Source organism: Cucumis melo, chromosome 12, assembly GCF_025177605.1.
Source record: "Cucumis melo cultivar AY chromosome 12, USDA_Cmelo_AY_1.0, whole genome shotgun sequence".
NCBI classification, from domain to species: domain Eukaryota; kingdom Viridiplantae; phylum Streptophyta; class Magnoliopsida; order Cucurbitales; family Cucurbitaceae; genus Cucumis; species Cucumis melo.
This window is the reverse complement of record NC_066868.1, coordinates 20063615-20077183: the sequence shown is the minus strand read 5'-3', so window position 1 is coordinate 20077183 and position 13569 is coordinate 20063615. Positions and strand designations below refer to the sequence as shown.

The following is a 13569-nucleotide window of genomic DNA, read 5'->3' as shown; positions in this document are numbered from 1 at the left end:
TCACATGCAAGCGACGACGACGAATTTAGTGACGAACCACGTACCTACATATTTATAAAGTTTATATATTTTGATTCTAGATATGTGTTCGTATTGCTTGTTAAATGTTTGTTTTCTATGCCCACAAGCATTATGTCGTTGTCATACCCACACAATAATTTCCTCGAGACGAACGTTATGTTCCTCGAGTTTGCAGACGATTTAGATAACCTTGCGGGAGGGTCATCATCGGTGGGTGACAATTTGGGTGAGTCTAATAATGCTATATATTTTAACATAGGATTATTTCATATTTTTTTCTCTAACATTGTATTTTCTTATAATTTATTGAGTAGTGTCAAGCAATGATCAAGCAATGAATAGGTTCGTTGAGCATCAGATGCTAAGCACCTTTAAAGAGTTTCGAGACGACTGTCACACGCATTTCAAAAAGTACAGCGACTCGAGGAGGCTCGTGCCAACCCACCAAATCTATTGGTGGGATGTGATGCATTTTTTGTGTGATGAGAATTTTCTTGAGTAAGTCGTTATCAAAATGATGGATTGTTATGGATGTAAGTATGCAAAACAAGAATTTATTCCTAGTCTAAAATAAAAGAATACAAGAATAGAGAAAATCTAGATGAAATATAAAGGTTAGGGATTACCTCAATTATCTTCCAAAGTTATCTTTTTAACCCTTCTTACCATTGTGGAAATTGAGAGTAGTATGGGGAAGAAGAGTGTCGAACCCTAGAGAGCACTTAGGATTCAAAACTTCAAAATTTACAAACAAGGTCGATTAGTAGCTTCAGGATCTAAAAGAAAATTAGAAACACAAAAGGGGGGGGGGGGGGGGTTGTGGAAGTAATTCTTGAACTATAGTAAAGAACAAGCATTAAGGGATGATTAGTGACAACAAGTAATTCAAGAAAAGTTTTTCTTTCAAGTTTAGTAGAGGGATTTTTTCATGGGCAATTACCATGTTTCTTATCATTGAAAACGAAAGAAGATCAATTAATCTTTTCTTGAATATGCAAGAATGGAATTTTTACAAAAAGAAAGTAACCAAATCTTTATTAAAACATGATCAATCTCAGCAACCAAAACATGTTCAAATTGAGGTAAAATTCATCCTATTCAAGATATGATAAGGAGGGGATAGCCACTACCCTTAGCAAAATTAATGACCACTTCAAACTTGTTATGCAAGAATCAATTAGTAGAAAATTAAAGACAATCTCAACAATTAATTCATCATAACATACTGTCGCCACGTACCCGAGACGACGCGGAGCGGCCGACGTCCTTAAGAAGGGTTTAATTTTAAAAACAAAAAAAGAGGAGTCACCACCAATCTTCACTAGAAGAATTTTGGCCTTTAATGTCGGTTTAAAATCGACATTAAAGGCCTTTAATGTCACTTGGCAACCGACATCTTTGTGAGCGTTATTAAAGGCCTTTAATGTCGGTTGGGCTTTAATGTCGGTTTAAAAACGACATTAAAGGCCTCTTTAATGTCGGGTTAAAAACGACATTAAAGGCCTTTAATGTCAGTTTTCAACCGACATCTTTGATGGTGTTATTGAAGCCCTTTAATGTCGGTTGAGCTTTAATGTCAGTTTAAAAACGACATTAAAGGCCTCTTTAATGTCGGTTTGTCAGTTTTCAACCGACATCTTTGATAGTGTTATTAAAGCCCTTTAATGTCGGTTGAACTCTGATGTCGGTTTAAAACCGACATTAAATCCTAGGTTTTGGATTCATTTTTACAAATTTATTTTTAATTGTTACATTATTGTCCTATAGACCGACATTGGGTCAATGTAGATAAATATGTTTTTCACATGCCAACAAATCAATGAAATTCATATTATGTTAGAAACTATAATATTTGTCTTTTACATACACAAAATAAAATCTTAATATTATGTTTATATATACATTCTACGATAGTACATGAAAAAGGATTCTAATACAAGAATTAAATAATTAAAAATCCTAAATGCCTTCTCAATCTTCAATTTTCAACGGTCGCTTGGCCATCTCTGCACGATCGCTTAGCTTTCAACCCGATATGATTTCAATTATCTACAAACAATATCCAAATAGACATTAATTCAATCCAATGCATTAATCTCGAGCTTTTTCCTTCCCTATTACGATGCAAAATCATTCAAAAAAACAAACTACCTAGAGCTCAAGTAACTCAATCATGCCCCCAAATTGCCACTAAGAAACCCAACAGAAAACAACATCCAGACTAGGAATTGGCAGAATAATAAGCCAAATTTGTTGACTACGAGTAAGCCTACTCCTAACGTCGAACAGTAATAAGAATAAGAAGTGATAGTCAAACAGTTCAAAATAAATCCCATTCTTACCGATGCTTGCGGAGTATGCCGTAGAGATAGAAACGGTGACGAAGGGAGAGAGCGAGCTTGTAGAGAGAAGATGCCATGTAGAGGAAGTATGTCGTGGAAATAAATCCCATTCTCAAGATTTTATATCCACACCCCAATCGACATAACTCTCTTCAGTCTACCCCATCCATCAGGCTTTCCTAAATCTCTTCAATCTAATATTCGAATATTTTTACATAACATTATTATGAAAACCATATCAATCTATAAAGAAATAAGCAACATCAACACAATAAGCTGAAAGGTAAATCGATCATATTTATATACCTTGGGTGTGGAGAACCCTTGATTGGCTTTTGGTCATATTTCCTCCATGAATAATCATCATATCTGCTAGCTTGTTACTAATCGTGGGCACCTTAATCCGCCATACAGCAGTTCACCATAAAGCAATTTTTTTTCTCATTTTATGGCTTCACAGTTCACCATACAACTTTCATAAATTACTATTCGTATTAGTCAAACAATGGAAGTCGGTTGAACTGTGGTCAAAACAATTAAATTGGTGCTAAGCTTCATTACATATCAAATTAAAAGGAAAACTAGCCCAATTAATAAAAAGTTAACCTTGGTTTTGCATTTCTTCACTCTCAGTCGTTCCTCAATTACAAAGCCAACCTGTAACGTTATGGAAAAAAAATTATTTAACTTTCCATTGTCACATTTATCGATCATCAGAGCATAGAAGTTCAAATACAGCAGTGCAACGGACATACAAATTATTTAACTCTCTATAGTCCCATTTATTTGATTGCTAATTCTTTAGTTTCTTCCTTACCTTTGAGACCTTCTCTGTTTTCAATCATAATATAATAGCGGATATGTGAAAGGTTAAAGTACAGTTTGCCATTGATGAAATAAATGGGAAATGACTGCTCTGTTATCCACATTAAATCTACAATGGAATAGAAAAGACTTCTCACTTGAACAAGAAGACAAAGAACTATATCAATGTATAAAATCTTCTTTTTGTTTTTGGGTAAAGATACACAAACAAAATAATGGAATTGGAAGGGGGAAAACACCTTTTTAGGAAACTATTCTCGTTAGTAATCTCTATTGGTTCTTCAGAGTCTCTAATGTCGATTTGGTTGTTAGCAGGATCATTTAATGCCACATCCAAATGAGCTGAAATAGGTTTTTCGAGATGCATATATGCATTCTGCTCTGAAGCATCATGGTGTTTCTTTTGCAAGTGCTGGATACTAACTTCAGCCTAGAAGAAAAGATTATATCATCAACAAAAGTTCAAAATTAAATCAGGCTGAATCATTAGCAAATCAAAAGCCCTGTAAAGAGATAAGGTAAACTATCATGTTTGGCAGGCAACTTCATCATCATCAATAACTGATTTTTCTTTTAATAATAAACAGCTCAAACGTTCATTAAGAACTAAATTGATTCAGTATCTTATATTATCAGAGTATTCAGTTTGATTAAAATACACCAAATTTGATTAAAATACACCAAATTTGGTGTACTTACTGAACTGTAAATGGACACTTACATAGTGGATTTAATTCATTCGTATTCAGTTTGATTAAAATACACCAAATTGATCTGATAATAAACAATAAAAATCAAATAAATTATTTATTATATTATTACCAAAGATCGTCAAATACATTAATCCTTTCTCTTTGATGTCGGTTTAAAATGTTAATATCAACGAAAGCTCATAAGCATAGTCCCTGCCATAACAGAAAAGTAAAAGAAATTCTAGCTGAAAGTACATACTTAAGAATGTCAGATGCATAAAACCAGTTCCACGTGTATCACTGCTAAACACACTTCTGCAACCAATTAAGCCCTTGATAAATAACAGATGAAAAAAGTTGATCAGTGTGACGAAATGCAAAGATCATAACCATCAAGAGGATGTGTTTTTCACAAAAAAAGAAAAAAATGAAAACAAACAAATGTAATTTCTAATTTTTTAAAAAATAACAGAGTTACCAACCCTTTTCTTCTTTGCAGTATGTGTTAAGCCAAATTATATCAATCCTATTTGAAGGTTATAAAATCATCAGCATCCCACACAATAAACTATCCTATTGAAGCTTCATAATTGTAAGACTAGCCTATTTTCCAAAAGACATAGTTATCCTAGTCTGGAATGTGGCTGATGCCATCAAATTGGAAATTCAGAGAATGGAGGGATGTGTGAATTGCAACATCTTGCCAATATTACTGCTTCACGGTTTTCATCACATAATTTTGCACCAAAAACAATTTTCACAAAAACAAGCTAAAGAGAGTGGAATTACCCATGGCAAAGTTCAACAAGCTGAGGAATGAGATCCGAATTTCTTAGTCCAACTATGGCAGTAGAAGTTGTATTGACAGCTTGGGATGTGACAATAATTAGTGACTGCAGTCTAGTTATAGCAGCCTTCGTCTTATCTAGCTTGCTTTCATTCTCCCCCTTGTATTCCTGACTCTGCAACAATGACAATTTCTTTTCATGTTCAATCTTCACACCTTCTCTAGCCTGAAAAGAATTTTTATAGAACACGTTAACCAACAAAAACACCGAACACTTATATGGTTTCTATACATAACCAAAATGTGAAACCAAGCAAGGATAAGAGGCCTGTAAAAGACGTCGGCATCGCGAATCTTCCCGGAGTAATAAGCATTTTGGCCGGACTCTTAATGTGGATTACCTCTCTCCCAAAACTCAGAACCAAGATGATGTACATTTATGTTAGACGTCTATCGATAAACTTCTATGGTTGGTAAACTTGATGGTTTTTCATCTAAGCTCTTTTATTTTATTTAAGGTAAATATTGGTCTAGCGATGATATATCAATACGATAGACGAGTATTTTCAACATGGTCTACATCTTAAACTCTTTTATTTTATTTAGAGTGAATATTGGTCGATGATAGACCAATATGATAGACGGATATTTTCAACGTGTTATATTGATGATAGATTTTTATTATTGATTGACTTTAATTGATTTTGGTATATTTGCAATTGTTTTAAGATATTGCTATATATCCTAATATTTAGAATCTAATTTTCCTCTACTCGCAACTATTCGTTTTAGGAAATAAAATAGAGTTAGATTTTAGAGAAAAAAAGTCCAAAATAATTATTGGATAAAGTCTAAATTCACCCGAAAAATGAAGTCTTACCTCTTCGTTCCAATTGGTTCCGTACACCATCCATGTCAAAATGAGAGTCTGAATTATGGTTCCTCCAATCATTCCAGACCATATTCCCTACAAAAGTTAATGGTAATTGCAATGGTTACCTTTTCATGGCGGATAATTCAGTGTATGTAAATCTTTTTAAAAAAATTGTAAATGCAATAAAATTGATAGACGATCAATGAGCAAATACAGCCTTGTGTCATATCTGCTACTAATTTAGGAGTTAGGTCTGATTGCTATAGTCACGTTCCATTGTTCTAACAAATCAAAGGAATGGAGTCATCAAAAGAAATTATACAAGGAGTCCACTAATCTTGTGCCATTTAACAGTTCTGTATGGTTGGATTCTCGAATTTGTATACCGTAATTATAAAGAATAGATGGCGACGGGTTCAACGAATAATATTTTGATAAAGAAAATGAACTTACCAAAACACCCCAGTGAAGAGCGAAACCCATAAGAAGTCCCAAGGGAATCCCAAACAAATAGTAACAGCCAACATTCACATAAGCCACAAAAGCTTGCCATCCAGCTCCAACAGCCACTCCTGCAGTTTAAGTTAATTTCCATCACAAAACACATACTACGGTTTAGAATGACTTTTTAAGTATTTAAAAACATAGTTTTCAGATAAAAGAAAGTTATTCCAAATGGTCTTGAAATCTAAGAGTAAAATAGAAGTAAAAGGGTACCGGATAGAACGGGTTGGATATTGTTGACGACAATGCAGAAACCAAGCATAGGAGTTAGGCTCTTCACAATTTCTCTCACGGCTGAATCACTCGAAAATAAGGAAGTTCTTCTACACTCATCAATTGTACATCTTCTTCGTCGTCTTCTTAGCCCTACACGTCGGCGATTTCGTCTTCACCATTGCCGCCGGTGGAATCTTCATATTCATGCTCGACCGCTTCCTCCGATTCATTCAATCAAGAACCACCGTGGATGTAATTTCGGCCAAGGCGCTTCCCTGCGGCACCGTCGAATTGGTCCTCTCCAAACCTAAAAGTACTGTTGAATCCATTTATTCAGTAATTTCTTCAATTCCTTTGGGCATTCCATTTAGCAGAAAAGAAAAGACCCAGAGCACGCTCCCTCTCAGTTCATCTCTCCATACATAAATAAAAATCGAAAGAAAAATGGAGATGAAAGAAGAGAAGATGAAAGATGGAAGAAAAGGTGGAAAAAGAAGACGAGCGGCCGATTGACGCAGCGGAGAAGATCGTAAAGATGGAAGAAGAGGAGACTAAAGATTGATTATTAAGGAAGAGAAGATGCGAGATGAGAGATATAGAGGGAAGGGCGACGAAGGCGGCTGCTAAAACAAAAGCAACGCAAACCCTAAACTAAAAGGAAAATATTAATTTATAAAAATAAAAAAAATAAAGGTTATCTTTAATGTCGGTTTTAAACCGACATCAAAGAGGAAGGATTAATGTCGGTTTTAAACCGACATTAAACATCCGTGTTTTTTAAACCGACATTAAACCTCCATATTCATTTTTTCCAACTGACATTAAAGGCCATATTTCTTCTAGTGCTTTTTTACGGTGTGATTGGACACCGAAATAAAGTGAATCATTTTAAATAAAATAAAATCTGGTCTACGAAAAAAATTAGAGTTGAGTTCGGGAGTCATTTGTGTACGGGGAAGGTGTTTAGCACCCCATAACACCCGTTTTAGAAAACGGTGGCCAAATTTAATGTCTTGAATAATTTTTTTTTTTAAAAAAAGAACCATGTCTTATTTCATTGCTCACCACTCCAATATTTGGAGCAATGATCCCATAAAATAAGTGGGATACACCCATTAATTAGACTATATTGGGGGAAAATTCCTCATCTTAAGAGAATGAAAAATTGTTACAATTTCTCAAATTCTATCATAGGCTAGTCTTCGAATAAAGTTTTTTTTAAAACATTGATTAAATATATTTTCTCTTGGGATCAAATCTTAGACTCCCTAAGATATTGATCCCTCACCTCAAGAATCTAGAAATAACGGACTCCCAGAAATTTCTAGATTCCATCGTAGGATTTTTTAGCGAAATCGGTATGGGTTATTTTAATAAATAGTAGATTAGGAAACCTTATGAAATATATATTTAATTTTGAGTTCAAAAGAAATAATTTTAAAGCAACAAAAAATTGTAAATGGTTTAAAGAGAAAAATAAAAAAAAAAATCAAAATTAAATACAATTATAGTTAAAAGTATTTTAAAATTTTCAAGAAATTTTTAATGAAAGTCAAATAGAAATAACAAATATACCACACAATAAATTAGGCAAAATATTAACGCATGCATATATTAAATATAACGATAGTAATAAAAATAAGTTAAGAGAAAAGGAAAAGAAAAGATACATAATAACGATAAATAAAATAAGAGAAAAAATAAAAAAAGAACTAAATGAAATAATAAACAAATAAATATGTAAAAAGAATTAAATAAATAAGTGAAGAAAAGAGGACCTAAGGATGATAGTAAGTAAAAAGAATGATGAAAGGAAATAATAATAATGATATGATAATAAAAATAACAATTTTTTTTAAAAAAATCATAAATATAGAAGACTAAATAAATAAATAAACAAAAATTATACATATATAAAATTAAAAAGAAAATAAACATAAGGTTAAAAAGATTATATAGATGTATATAATAATAATAATAATAATAATAATAATAATAATAATAATAATAATAATAATAATAATAATAATAATAATAATAATAATAATAATAAAATTATAAATAAAATTAAAAATAAATAAATAAATAAATAAAAATAAAAGAAACAGAAGGTAACGACAAAGTTGCCGCCACCTAAAACAAAAAAAGAAAAAGAAAATATATATAATAAATATAATAATAATAATATAAAAAAAATTATAAATAAAATTAAACTTATATAAGTAAATGAATAAAATAAAAAAAAACAAAAGGGATGACGGCAAGAAAAGAAAGAAAAAATATATATATATATAACAATAATAATAATAATATAAGATTTTTTTTATAACTTTTTCTTTTTCTCTATTTTTTTGGAGAGAAGAAAAATGTTAAAGACTTTTTTTTTTTAGCATGATGATAAAAAGGTAGTAAAAATGAAAAAAAGAAATTTTCCTTATACATTTTATTCTTTCTCTCCACATTTGAAAAGAGAAGAACAAAAATAAAGATTCAATAATCCCGAACAAAATTACTTGTTGTATGAGGTGCGGATCATTGGGAGTAAACCCTACCTAATGCAACCTCCAACTAAGTTTTCCCTTCCTTATGGATTAGAATTAGGGTAAAAAAAATATGAAGATAAAAATAAAAACAATAAAGCAAAAAAGCTAATGACCCAGCAGAGGAATACGTTTCTTCAAATTCTCTCTAAACACTTTTTTTTTTTTGTAGAGATTCTTTAACAAAAAAAAAATCCGTAGAGATTCTTTCTAAAGCCTTTTTTTTCTCAAGAATTTCTCTCAATTTCTTTCCCCTTTTTTTCCAAATGACAAAGAACCCTATTTATAGACTCGGGGTATGCCACAAATTAGGAAAATTTAATAAGTATAAAATCAAATTAGATATTATGTAATTTTATTAATTTTCTTTTATCTAAAATAGTAAAAATATGATATTGAAAGATTTTGTCCAAAATAATTTTTTTGTTTTTTTCTTAAAGTGATAAAGATAAGTCAAATATGGTATTAAAAGTTTTTGTATAAAATAAATTATCTTGCTTTTCCTAATATGATAAATCAAAAGAGATTTTGTATAAATAAATTAATTTGTTTTTTTTTTCCTAAAGTGATAAGTCAAAAAAATGATTTGAATTTTTTTTTAAATAATAGATATTCTCATTAATGACTTTATTTTCCATTTTAATAAAAAGATAAGAAAAACATAAGATTTCATATTATTACAAAAAGATTTTATATTTTCTTTTTTTAACAAAATAAATTAATGAAAAATCTTAACCGTTGCTACAATTAATAATTTAAAGAATAATAAAAAATGTAGGATAAAATTAGGTGGCTACACATACCATTGCAAATCAAAATTTAAGTTCAGCACTTTAAAAGTTTGTAAAGAAATTTCAATGAAAAATTGATGGGAAAAACTTATTTGTTTTATTGAAATTTTAAAAGAAATTGCAAAGGGAAACAAGCAATCAAATAAAAAATTGAAAAGATATAGAAAAGAATTTAATTCTCAAAGAAAACATGGTAATTTAACCCAAGAAAAAGTCTCAAAATATTACCTTAGCCCATGAAGATTGATGAAATTCTTGAAGAGTTGTTTGAGGAAAGAATCCATTTCTTTGACAAAAGTAATATTTTATTAATAAAGTTTCAAGAATTTTGCTACAATAATTGAATGAGAAAGAGGATTTTTTTTTTACATTCGAATTTCTCCTCTCTTCTCTCCAAAATAAATATGAGGGATTTTATAGAAGAGAAAACGGGAGGAAAAAAAATGGAACTAGGTTAAAAATTGTCATTTTGCAGTTAATTTTGGAGAAGATGATGAATTGGGTCACGAATGGGATTGGGTCGGGTCTTGGGTTGGCCCAATTGAAGAGAAAAATAAAAAGGGAAACGCAACTACTGAGATTCGAACTCACAACAGGGGAGAGGCGCGCGCGGACGAGGGCGCGACACGCGGCGGACTAGGTGCGGGTCGCGAACCGATTCATGGATCAGGTTGTCGGATCAGGTTTTCGGTTTGTGCAAAAAATGAAAGGAAAAATAGGGACACGCCTGGGGTTCGAACACGTGACTTTAAGGCGGACACGTGGCGTGATCTGGTGATGCCACGTTGTGCGATCTGGTTAGTCCGATGTTTTCCAATTTTTCGGTTTTGCCCTTGAACTGTGTTTTACCGTTCTTCTTCGTTATAACTTCGATTTAAGTGATTTTAATAGCGTTGGACTCGTATTGGGGTGAAGTTTCATATTCTGCATAAAAATGACATTTTAGTGAGTAAATGGATAAAGGTTTGGAAAATTAGTCTAATAATGTTAGGTCTAAAATAGCACTAACAAAATACCCCCAACTTAAGACTTGTTCGTCCCCAGCAAGAGAATTAAAAATTTGTTAACATTCCATTCATCATGCAAGAGATTCACACATTATTTTGTAAGAATTAAACTCAAACAATCATGCAAAAATTTTGATGATGTTTTCAAACAAATATGCAAAGGATGTTACTCATGCCTTAACAATTCAACAAAGTAATTTTTTATTATCAATTAAATATTCAAGAGAAGCAAGTAGTCAATTTGAGGTTGATTTTTAATAAAGTTCATTTATTGAAATAATGTTTAGATAAAACATCTAAGTTTTGCTATTTCGACTCACTAGACATGCTTCGAAAGAATTAAAAAAATGCTCTAGGCTTGTTTTCCCTCTACTCTAAAGCAGGAAGAATCCCTCCTTAAACTCGGCCCTCAGTCAAAACATTGAAACTAGCTAAAAAATTATAAGATAGAATTGTACGAGTTTTACTAAGGCAAGGGATAGGCTTTTTCCGTAGGAATTCGTACCTCACTAACATCGGGTAATCCTAACTAATCACGAAAAAATTCCAATGTTCGACTTAATCGTACTTTTTTTTTTATTCTATTTTTGGTAGCAAGCTTTTTTGCTTAGCTCCGGCTTGGCTAACACTAATCTTGGATTTAATCTATTAGGTTCTATGATTGACCGTTCTTTCGAGTTTACAACAAGCGAATTTAAGCATTCTATCCTTTTCTAAAGACTTCTAGGTTCGTCATGGCTCGACAAAGGAGTTTTTCTTTTTTTCTAATTCATGAGTCAAAGAGATGAAAAGTTTAAAAATTAACCTCAATTTCATAAATGGTTCTTTATCCTATTTAAAATCAAAACAAAAATTGCTAAGAGAGGTATATCATAGACAATCATCATAATAAACTTTGCAAAAAAAGTTTAACATCCATGCATTTTCTTTTGCAAGCATTCATTCAAGCAAACAACATTCATTTCATTCATGCATTCAGAATAATACACAAAAAAATTTTGGTCAATTTTAATATACCCAAGTCATGTAAATGCTTAAAAAAAGAAAAAAATATTGGCAACCTAGTTTAACTAGTACCCACCCTCAACTTAAAAACTTTGCTTTGTCCTCAAAGCATATTTATGTAAAAAAATGTATGAAAATACCGAGGAACAGAAAACTCCCCTGGATTTGAGGACTTTTATTTTAAAGCTTGCTTCTAAGCGAAGTGGTTACTTCCTTTTGTGATTCTTTGATTTCTTCAAGTGAAATTGCCCTACATATTAAAAAAGGGAATTTCTCTCAATTTTCTGCCAAAAGTTGCCTATATAAAGGACCCCATCACCATCAAGAAAAGAGAGAGGCCTGAATGGACCCAAGGGATCCGAATAGGCCAAAGTTTAGAGATTGGCGGAAAGGAGTAGCCTTTCTATCGTCTGTAAAAGTCATCTTCTTATTCTTCGACCAAGCTATAAGTGAGAGCTTAGAGTTTCAAGGAAATGAAGTCCATTTCCCACTTCCCCTAACTTGTAAACATTTTCCATTCTCTTTTCTTTCCTTTTTTGTATTCTTTGTAATATATGTTGTTCATATTGTACAATGGCTGAAGGCCTCTACATTCTTTAATATATATTACATGTTTATATCATTTTAATCCATTCATCTCCTTACTATTCATCTATCAATGTGTTATCTATAGTTTAGTCTTGTGATAAGTTCTTGATAAGTTGCTTTGCTTATAACTTTTATCACGTTAGTTAAGCTATTTTCATCACCTGGCTAGTGCTTATTGTCAACTACTCGAGAGGGCAAGTAGCAAGGATATGGCTAACTTCCGTCAGGAGGAGTTTGGAGACAAACTCCACCATTGTGAGATAACTTCCATCATTTGTACCCCAAAAGGAGGACAAGTGTGGGAAAAAGGCATCGAGAGGTTGTTGTCCTTAATCACGAAGCTCTATAAGTTTTATAAGTAAATTCTTCTAGATATATTTCGCCTAACTAAGTTGAGTCATTTGTACCCCGAAAGGCAAGCAAGTGTGGTGTATAAAGACTGTGAGAGGAGCTCACCTTAATCATAAACTAGTTATGAGAGCCATGTCGCATCAAGCCTTTCATGGTCTAATCGCCTAGTCATGCATAGACATTCCTTCACCCCTTCTTATACAACAAACTAGTTCGCATCCTTCTAAGTCCCCTTTATAGAATCTTTAGACTACATAAGTAGTTTTAGTTCCATTTACATTCATTTATACATTATTCTTTTATACCACCTAATTGATGAGTAAATCCTAGAACCAAGAGTTGATATTAGTTCCATGTGTTCAACTCTGAATCATCTAGATAAATCTATTGTTTCGCTTATACTTGGGCAAGCAATAGGAAAACTTGTACATGACAAGGACTTAGCTTTAATATGACAAATAGAGACATTTAAAAGCATTTTGTATGCAATGATCATGTCTGAAGACATAATGAAAAGATTCATAAAAGGAGGACTTTTTATTCAATGATCTTGAATCAATGACACATTATGAAATACAGTTTACCTTACTAAGCCTACAACAACAAACAATCAAGTTCACAAGAACCATACAAACTAATTTCAAACACAATCAACACGAGCAGAGTACCATAAACTCAACTTGAAAGACTAAAGGTCCCAAGAAACAAGTTCAATGAGTAATAACTGATCACAAGTGATATAAAGAGAATCATGCTAAAACACCTAGGAGTTTCATTCTTATAATTCAGTGATTAGCATGATATCCTGAAACGAATGAAAAGGTTGAACTTAGTTTTTAATGAATTCTATATTTGAAGGTAGGTAGGGTACCTAACTATAAGAGTACTATTGATAGATTCACCTTTGTGGATGTGGAAGTGAGGGTCGCTTCCTATGAAATTCTAGGCAGATTCTCTAGAGCACCCACTAAATTGGGATATATGTGCAAGACCTTAAAGCACGGTTATTTAGAACTTCACTTGAAC

The 13569-nt window shown here is 32.0% G+C and overlaps 1 protein-coding gene across 1 annotated transcript; it reads right to left on the bottom strand.

Moving 5' to 3' along the window:
* Positions 1 to 5425: 5425 nt before the first annotated feature.
* LOC103504392 (protein DETOXIFICATION 31-like) lies at positions 5426 to 6926 on the bottom strand. Its single transcript, XM_051079742.1, has 4 exons — positions 6259 to 6926; positions 5995 to 6113; positions 5548 to 5634; positions 5426 to 5446 (listed from the first exon to the last, which is right to left on the bottom strand). Exons 1-4 carry the CDS (start codon positions 6305 to 6307, stop codon positions 5426 to 5428), a joined length of 276 nt encoding a protein of 91 aa, XP_050935699.1. The 5' UTR covers positions 6308 to 6926.
* Between the last annotated feature and the right edge of the window lie 6643 nt (positions 6927 to 13569).

Excerpts from the sequence above, each read along its gene's own strand:
- LOC103504392 (XM_051079742.1), bottom strand. The coding sequence starts at position 6,307 with ATGCTTGGTTTCTGCATTGTCGTCAACAATATCCAACCCGTTCTATCC. Across the intron at positions 5,635-5,994 it reads CTCTTCACTGGGGTGTTTTG|GGAATATGGTCTGGAATGAT; the intron begins GTAAGTTCATTT and ends TAACTTTTGTAG. Across the intron at positions 5,447-5,547 it reads GAACCAATTGGAACGAAGAG|TTGCGAGTAGAGGAAAATTA; the intron begins GTAAGACTTCAT and ends TAAAACGAATAG.